This window comes from Teleopsis dalmanni, chromosome 1, assembly GCF_002237135.1.
Source record: "Teleopsis dalmanni isolate 2A chromosome 1, ASM223713v2, whole genome shotgun sequence".
In the NCBI taxonomy this organism is placed as follows: domain Eukaryota; kingdom Metazoa; phylum Arthropoda; class Insecta; order Diptera; family Diopsidae; genus Teleopsis; species Teleopsis dalmanni.
In genome coordinates, this window is record NC_051846.1 from 131903374 (window position 1) to 131913635 (window position 10262).

At 33.9% G+C, this 10262-nt stretch overlaps 1 protein-coding gene across 1 annotated transcript; it reads right to left on the reverse strand.

Annotated features, from left to right (window-relative positions):
* Positions 1 to 4686: 4686 nt before the first annotated feature.
* On the reverse strand, positions 4687 to 7111 carry LOC119666164. The gene has a single exon (XM_038075447.1). It carries the CDS (start codon positions 7109 to 7111, stop codon positions 4859 to 4861), a length of 2253 nt encoding a protein of 750 aa, XP_037931375.1. The 3' UTR covers positions 4687 to 4858.
* Between the last annotated feature and the right edge of the window lie 3151 nt (positions 7112 to 10262).

Here is a 10262-nt window from a genome sequence, read left to right on the forward strand (position 1 = left end):
AAATTACTACACATACCAACTAAAGAGTTGTAAGGGCCTTATTGTCGTACTTAAAGGCATCGAATCAGATGTAGAACCCATTGAGATAAAAAATGCCCTAAGCGAAAAAGGCTTTAGCGCTAGAGCAGTTATAAACATTGTTAACAAAGATAAAATCCCACAACCTATGTTCAAAGTTGAACTTCACCCGGAAGCTTCTAAGCTTATAAAAAATGAGAGCCATCCCATCTACAACCCACAGTATTTACTTCACCGCAGAATTACCGTTGAGGAGCCCCACAAAAGAAATGGTCCGGTGCAATGCACAAACTGCCAATAGTATGGCCATACTAAGTCATATTGCACTCTTCGTACAGTGTGCGTTGCTTGTGGCGAGCTTCACCATAGTTCCGAATGCGATAAAAAAGCATTAAAGGATACCAACTCCAAAAAATGAAGCAACTGCAGTAGAAATCACACTGCAAACTACAGAGGCTGTCCTATTTATAAAGAACTGAAGCTTTTAGCTCTGCAGAAAGAAACGTTGCGTAATCCTACAAGAAGTAACTCCAAACTTTAACTTCTAAGCCTGTTACACCAGGTGTATCATATGCTAATGTCGTTAAATCTGACAAGCAACAAGCCCCTCCAGTTCAAAGTAATAGTTTGGAAATAATGATCTCCACTCTTACTCAGAGCTTAACTCAGTTCATGTCAATCATGCAAACTACTCTTAACGAGATAGTTAAAATGCAAAGCCAATTAATGCAAATGTTTTTGTCTAAATAATGAGTACTTTAAAAATTTGTACATAGAATGCAAACGGCTTAAGCCAACATAAACTTGAACTCACACATTTCATGTCCCGAGAAAGTGTGGATGTAATGCTTTGCTCAGAAACACATCTAACAAACAAAAATTTCTTTTCTATTCCTGGTTATTTATTTTATAAAACCAATCACCCAGATGGCAAAGCACATGGTGGTACAGGTGTCTAAAACACAATTTTCTAGGTACATATGCTCATAATTATATGCAAACCACATCAATATGCCTTAAGCACACAGGAAAAAATTTAACTTTATCGGCAGTTTAGTGCCCTCCTCGCTTCAACATTACTGAGACCCAATTTACGGATTACTTTTTAACTCTAGGTGAAAGATTTCTTGCGGCGAGAGATTACAACGCCAAGTACACTTGAGCCAAACGCCACCCAAAAATTACTACCAAGAACAAATAAACAATACAGAAGCAACAATCTCTAAAGGCAAAAGTTATGCAAATGTATTAAGAGAAAATGTTCAACCTCAACAATTGACGAAACCGGCAGTAGATAATTTAAAAGAGACGCTAGAACACTGATCCAAAGTCTTGATCTTTTTATGTATAGTGTGCAAAGTTGATGCAAGAACTTATAAAAAATCAAACTGCTCCAATGCAAACTCTGATAATGAAAAAATGAGCAACTCCATCAGAATATGTCACTGGAATGCCAACGGTATAAACAACCACAAATTTGAAATTGAATATTTTTTAATTAGTAATGCAATTGATATTATGCTTGTGTCCCAAACACATTTTACTCAAAAAAACACTTCCAAAATTCCAAATTACTGCTTTTATGACACCAAGCATCTCAAAGGTATGGCTCGTGGAGGTACTGGTATTATAATAAAAAAAAGGCTTAAACACATTGTTTTAGAAGACTTCAGCAAAGATTATCTACAATCGACAGCTATCCGATTTGATGAATATGGAGAAAATGTCGTAATAGCTGCAATATATTGTCCACCCAATTAATATAGAAGTCCAAGACTTCCAAAACTTTTTTAAAACACTCGGTTCTAAATTTCTGGACGCAGGCTATTTTAATGCCAAGCACACATTCTGGGGTTCAAGGTTAATAACACAAAGAGGACGGAAACTTCTAGCAGTTGTGTTGTGTAGTCCTGTGTGTGTAGGAGGTGATATGTTAACATGAGTAATAAAATGAACAACATGATATTACCTCGCATGTCCCACGTTGTCCAGGCAGTCTCAGTGCAGCACCTGCTTCTTTCACTGTGGTTCCTTTTGTAAAGTGGGCATGCACTTCATCATCCAAATTCGCGGCAGTAATATTGTGGCGCACCGTTTACACATTTTTTTTATTTTTATTTTTTATTTTTTTTATATTAATTAAAATTAGCCTGTGCATTGCACTCACAGCAAAATGCCAAAATATGCAAGAAAAAAAAAAGAAAAGCTTTTGTACATTTTTTTTCTTTTGATGTTGTTTTGATCAAGAGTCGCGGCGAAAAGTTTTAGGCAAAATTAGGAGTTAAAATGATCAATGCTGCCAGAGCAATGTACAATAGTAATATTAGGCCTTTTCGGTGGCTCGCAAGTACGGCAAAAAACAGCAAGTTGCTGGCCTATGCAGGCCTATACTGGCCGCATGTATGCAAAACAACAACACTATTTTCACTACTCGGCCAACCACATCGGCCAGTAAAAAAAAAATGTTACCAACGCAATAAGCGAACTATTGTGAACTTTCATTGAAAATTCCAACAAATAGTGCAATCAAATGTCAAAAATTAAGGAAATAAACATTCAAACAGAATTAAAAAATTTGAAAAATCTTGAAAAGTAACGAAGAAATAATAAGAATGGAGAAATCGTAAGTATTAAGCACATTGAATTTTTTATTATATTAGTTATTACCAAGTAACGTTTATTTTATTTCATTTAATTTGTAGTTAATAAAACATTAAAAATTAATAAAACAAACATAATTTTTGAAGTTTTTCTAAACAATTTTTTATAGAAATACACGCAAACTATGGACCACAAAGAAAACGAAGTGTTTTCTAAAGTGCATTCATAACATTTAAAAAATCCGTGAAACAACTTGCATCCCTTGGCCGCTGCAAAACGTTGCTTTCTTCTCCCAACATCTACAGTACCTACAAAAATTTACTTATCTTAGTGTTTTATTTTTAAATTTCCAATATTCTTACCATTCGTTTTAATTCCGTGTTCATTTTAATTTTATAATATTTTTATAAAAATATATTTGATTTATATGCACATATACAAAATTTGCTGTTTGTCAAAACAAAACATTTGACAGATTGCAACAGTGATACCAATGACTCGCGTGGCCCACATAGGCCAACATAGGCCAACATGCATTTTTTGCCGTACTTGCGAACCACCGAAAAGGCCTATTAATAAAATTATAAGAAATGATGCCAATGTTTTGGAAAATTCAGAATGTATAAAAATGATAAATCACCGTATTAACTGGTACTTTTTGGAAAAACGGTTGAAAGGAAAGGCACCAGTATTAAACGAGTAACAGAAGTGTCTACGAAAAAGATTTAGGATATAAAAGGAGATATTTGGTGAAAAAGCCTTCTTCTTTTTGATGGTTTGTTGCTTCGATGTGATCGTTTTTTTTAAGAAATCACAGAAATTAATAATATTTTAAAAGAAAAAAAAAAAAAGTGACTTTAATAAGTTTATTAAGTTTGGAATAGATCGCTAGCAAAAGAAATGAAAACGAAAAGTCTCAGAAATTATAAATAATAAAAAAAAAAAAAAAAAATGACTGAAAAGTTTTGTTTTGTTTTTGAAATTCAAGAGTTGCGAGTAAATTAAGATTTGTGTTTAATTGCAAACAAGAAGTCTATAAAGTTATAAATGCTAAAAAGACTGAAAATTTTTGGTTACAATATTCTTGGTGAAATTTCTGACTGAAATTAAAGAGCTGCGAGTAAACTTAAGATTTGTGTGTAATTGCAAATAAGAAGTCTCTAAAGTTATAAATGTTAAAAAGACTAAAAGAAAAATTTTCGGTTACAATATTTTGGTGAAATTTCTGACCGAGCCAAGTGAGTGGCAGAACTTGTAATTCATATTCCATGGGCGAATTGACCAGATCAACAGCAGTGGATTCCCATCAAAAGCAGCAAATATAAGTAAGTAAATATAAGTTAAGTAACCCAACACAACTACATCAAATAGCGGCTGTTGCGGTAAGCTAACCTATTAGTAAGCGGAGAGTACAGGATTTAATATTTTACTTGTCGCGAAACCCACTGGAGGTGTCCAGAGAAAAAAAAAAAAAAAACCTTTTTAGTTTTTTTTGATGTGCTTAATGTTAATTTTTTTTTTGGTTTAATTTATTATATTTTATTATTTGAATTAGTTTATTTACACTTGAATTTTCTATTAGTGTCATTTGTATATAAAAGAATTTTTTTATTTTTTTTTACATGAAAGTAAATTCATTTATTAAGAGATTGTACACCTTGTAAAAAAGAAAGACAAAAAAATCTTTCTACTAAAGCATCAGGTGTCTGGTTTTGTTTATTTTTAAATTTTTATATACATATGTATATATATGTAGATTTGTTTTTAAATTTGACTAACTAGGTACTCCAACAACATGAAGTGACGTCATCTCGTCGATGAGGGTAAGTGCCTATTTACAAAATTGCTTGATTTATAAATGAATAAAAAAAAAAGGTAGAAAAACAAAAGCCGCCAAACTGATGTGCAGTAGATTTTTTTTTTTTTTTTAATTGCTTTTTTTATTATTATTGTATATTTTTTTTTTTTATACACATAGTATTTGAATTTTATTTTGATACATATATGTAAATAATAAGGTTTTATTAAGTAATAATAAAAATAATGAAGAATTATATAAACAATTAATTAAAAAATACGATAGCACAACTGCCTGCTCAAACGACGACCGAACTTGACAACTTTTAAAATACGACTGACTCACTCAACGTCGCCAACTGAACTGCTCACTGCTGACTGCTTACTGCTTAACCGGCTTATACTTGACTGCTTTACCACTGCTGGCCTCTCATATACTACTTTACACTCGGCCATCCTGCACATCGTCATCAGACTCTGATGACAATAAATCTTCTTCGTTAATGATATATTTCCATAATTTCATGTTGTCACAACTGGTTGACGTGTTGTTAGGACCTTCGGTATTTGCTGCTTTTTCCACCTCGTATCTTCCGTTGCGTTTCACTTTAGTCACTTTATAAGGACCCACGTATTCGCTGGCTAGTTTTCGTCCAGCCCCAAACTGTGTTCTCTTTATCGCTATCAAATCGCCTAGGTTATACACATTTTCTTGTTTCCGTTTGCTATCAAACTGCTTTTTGTACGCATTCTGTGCTGCTATTATTCCATCTTTAGCTTTTGCTCTCAACTCTTGCCGATCTTTGTCGTAATTTCCCTTGCGTATTTCTTGTGCCTTTTTTATTCGTTCTTTAACATCTTCTCGGATTTCATTGCGTTCCACAGGTTTCTCAGTTAATAGTAAAAGATCTTCGGCTTTTAATTTCTGTCGTAGTTTTTTAACTCTCTTTTTCGGCTTTTTGAATTTTTCGATTTCAGTCTCAGATAATGTATTTGATGCTAAAGTAATTTCAGTATCATCTAAAGTTTCCAAACAATCTCCAATTAACTTTGTTTTAATATCCACTAATTTTTTACGATGCCCTTGCTCATGTACTAACTTTTCGTCGATCACAAAATTCTTTATTTTTCCTTTCTTACCATCGAAATCCTTATCAGATTTTTCTAACATATTACGATCAGTAGAATAACTGAATTGATCATACTGTTCTTCATATACATCATAGCCGTCATTAATGGGGTTTAGTTTTTTATTGTGCACATTTTTACAATAATGTTCATCATCAATCATATTAAGGTTAATCAACGTGTCACCATCTTTCTCATTTAAGACATCATTATCTTTTAAGGTCAATATATCAGTCTTCCTTTCAGAAAAATCATCCGTATTATGATTCACTCGTAATTCTTTGACCTGTTTATCATCATAAACTTCATTCATTGTGCATTTCTTATCGTCCTCAATTAAGTTGTTCATACTTAATGCAGCATTCATTTCCTCTACCTGTTTTTGTATTGCTTTTCGTTCAGGTGCTGATAGTCCACTAGGTTGCTCGCAGAGTGTTTCGTCATTGCAGCTTGGTCTAATATGCAACTTCAACGGCTTGTAGTTATTAATCATCTGTATTACAGCTGTTTTATATTGCTGCTCCGCATTATTCTCTATCACCTTGTAAATGTTATGCTTTGCGCTGTCGTTCTCTGTAGCCGGTGAAAATTTGTACCCCTCCGCCTGTAAAGTGACTGTAAATTTTTGTAGCAAGTCGAATCCAGCAATTACATCCACATTTATACTTGCATCTGCTACTACCAAGAATGTGTGTACCGTCTGCAACTCGTCGATTTTGACTTGTGCCTGGAACTTGCCTATAACTGCAGTCGCCGCCTTGCCCAAACCAATTAGTTCAGCGTCACTTTTTTGTAGTGTACACGCGCTAAATTCTTCGTTATATACGCTCTTTCGTATCAGCGATACATCGGCACCACTATCGATTAAGCACTTAACGGTTTTATTATTAATTTTGATCAACTTATTTCGCCTCTCGCAGGTTATTAGGTTGACACTATATTTTATAGTTGTACATTCTTTTGCCATATGGCCATTGCCATTGCATTTGAAACATTTTACTTCTTCTTTACATTGTGCACGTTTATGCTGTGATGAGCCACAATTAAAACAATGTGTTATTTTAAAACTGCCAATGTTTTCCTCGTTACCCTTAAACTGGTGCTTCTCATGTTTGTTGCTTTCTCCTACCCGCTCGAATATTTCATATTTCTCTCTGAGCTCTTGGTATGTTTTACAGCTGTAAAAACCAAATTTATATTCGTTTTTGATATATAGACCATCAACTATGTATCGAATAACTGATTCTACTTCCACATGACCCAGAACAGCAATTTTTTTCATATTTAAAACATATTCGTGGAAACTTTCGTCTCTCTTTTTTTTGCGCTCACTTAACATCTTATGTACTTCAGCGCTGCTTAGTGTTTTTTGAAATTCAGCTAACAGTGCTTCAAACCAATGACACACCGGCACTGTTTCCCCATCAAAGTCTGAAATAATTTTTGCAACATTTTCAACTGCTATTTTAGGTTCAGGTTGTTTGATTTCATCTGCTTGAATTTTCAGTGTTAAAAGTTGAATAAGTTGCTGTAAATTTTTATTATTTTCATCCACTTTTGCTTCCATTGTGATCGCTTTATTTTTTGATATTCCTTCTTTTTCTGCTTCAACTGCTGTTTCTCCTCTTTGCGACGCACTGAACGATCTCCTTCTGAACGCCTGCGAACGTGTGTAATATTGTTGTTCTTGTTTTTCTTTTTCAGCAACGTTTTGCGCGCCTATTTTTGCAACGCTTTTTTTATTTAATTCGTGTTCTCCTTTTGTGTCCAGCTTGCGGCTTGGTTTTTATTATTTTATTTTCTTTGTGTCTATACTTACAGACACAGAATTTTCGATCAACTTTTAACAATTTTGTATCCACTTTTTATTTTTTAGCTCGACGGTTGAGCCCCCAAATGTAAATAATAAGGTTTTATTAAGTAAATAATAAGGTTTTATTAAGTAATAATAAAAATAATGAAGAATTATATAAACAATTAATTAAAAAATACGATAGCACAACTGCCTGCTCAAACGACGACCGAACTTGACAACTTTTAAAATACGACTGACTCACTCAACGTCGCCAACTGAACTGCTCACTGCTGACTGCTTACTGCTTAACCGGCTTATACTTGACTGCTTTACCACTGCTGGCCTCTCATATACTACTTTACATATATATATTTATATATACATTTATTGAGAATTTGTTTGTATTTTTGAGATAATTATTTGAATGATAGTTAACTAAATAATCCGAATAAAAGAATTGTTATTTAAAATTATATATTTTGATATAAAGAATTGTTATTTAAAATTATATATTGGACGCTTTTAAATAAATACATATATATAAAAAAAAACACATAATAGAAGGATTATATGCTAGGTCTTCATATTACGAAAAGGTGAGAAGGTTTGTCTCTGTTTCTTCTAATTTTCTATAGTTACTGATCAATCCAACATGATGTCTGGCTAGGAATATATTAAGCTCAAAAGGGTAGTACAGGGACATGTTATGAGGCGTTTATAGGAGTAGAATGAAATAGACTGCTTATGAAGATAGAACAGTTGACAGGACTGAAAGACTTAGAAAAAGTACTAAATAGAATTATATAGAATTTGTCAATGGCACGATATTTTTTTGTTTGTTGTCAGCAGGTGGCCAATAGTTGCCAAGAACTTACACCCAAAACCGGCGAGCATACCGGGCCTGCCAGCGTGCCATGCTAGGCTTCTAGAACCACCATAATTACAACATGGCTGACACAACAAAATGGCGCCCAACGAACGACGAGACAACGACGAGATAACAGAGACAACTTTGGGACAGACAACGGAGACTCACACAAGAAGATTTGCATTTCCTTAATAGATCGATTAGCCAGTGGCTTAGTTAACATTCGTCTTGTAAAAGTTTGTTAAAACAAACTATACATTGCGATGTCACTTAGTTTTTAGGTAGATTGTTGGTTGAAAATGTTATTTAGTTTGTTAAATTTTTTTTTACTATGAAGTATGGTTAGTTAAACCCGGTAGGTTGACTAACAATTGTCTTGTCTAATTTCTGTTCCGTCGGAATAGGCATTGCAGTACTAGCGTAGTTCATTAGTTTGATATGAAGTCGTTTTACCTTGAACCAGTTAAAAGTAAAACTATGTCTTCAAAGTTTTTTAGGAAAGTCAATTACATGAACTCTTTCATACATATCTGAGTAATGATAGATTTAGGTATTGTTGTGTTTGGGCCAGTGGGATTGACTTACTTAACAACTTATTCTTGAGTAGATATCAGTACGATAGGATTACATGACAGACAGACAGATAGACGAACGTTTTATATAAATTCATAAGCAAGTTTACGCCTAATCATGATGTGTCCTGATTAATAGTACTACCCAGAGCTTAGTAGTAATTTGAATTTAATTTATAACAAGGACACAAATTGCCATTATAGTAAGTTGGTAATAAGTTTAATAATATCATAATATAATAAGTTTTTTTTTGAGTTCCCAAAAGCAAAACCTTATTATTATATATATCAAGTAATTTTTCGTATTTTTCTTTAACTCTGTTAGTTAACAAGTTCTTGCTAGATAGAATAGTTTTATCTGAATTCAATTTTTGAAATTTTTTTTGTGAATTGCTATATTAATTAGAATTATATCAGATAAGGATCAGAGGTGTAACAAATATGGAGCCTACATATAATGAAGTCGTGGTAGATGAAGGTGCTAGCAGCCAGGTAAGAGGTGCTAGACCTAGAACTAAGAGACGTCCTTTAACAGAAAAGTTAGCTCAGAAGCCAGAAATAAAATCAGACGAGAAATATGCACGCCAAAGATCTTTTAGTTTCGATAGTAAACTCGAACATTTAACTCTTGATAATGTTAGCGACTCCGAGAGTCCGACCGAGATCGAAACCAGATCGAAAGACAGAGAAACGGCAAGCAAAGGTAACAAAGATTACCTGGCTCGTCAATGAATGAAGAATTGGTTAGGCAATTTGCAGGTATGATGAGACAACAACAAGATTTCTTTACAGATTGTATTCAGTCTCTGAGAGTAGAAGTTGGGGCTCTGAATAATAGAATGAAAGAAGTGGAGGGAAACCTTTAAGTACAAGTCCCCAACATGCTACAAATGTGAGTGTGGATTTTGATAAGCCATTTAAAAGGAACGTGGATTTAGAAAGATGGCACATCAAATTTGATGGCTCCAATCGAGATATGACGGTGGAAAGCTTTTCGTTTAGCGTCGAGAGAATGCGTGAGCAGTATGGTGTGTCATATCAGCAGCTGTTTACCGAATTCCATTGTCTGCTGTCAGGTGATGCTCTGAAATGGTTCTGGCAGTTATTGGAACACCAAGAAAGTAATCGGTATTTCGATTATTTTCAGTTAAAACCAGAGTTATTAGTTTAAATCAGCAGAAAGTGATTATGATATAATCAGAAGGATCATGGAGCGGAAACAACAACCTAATGAAGATTTTGAGCGATTCTACAAAGACATCCATGACTTGACTTTCAGGCTGAAAAGGAAAATACCGGAGCCAGATCTGGCCGCTATTATCAAGAACAATATCAGAGCAGGATTGGCTAGCCTGTTGTTTTCAGCTACTTTCAGCTCTTTGACCGATCTACGGAGGGAGTGTAACCGAGCTGAAAAATTGTTAAGAGAAAACAAAGGGAGGAATCAACACATCAGTGAGGTTTGTCAGAAAGAAATAGAGTA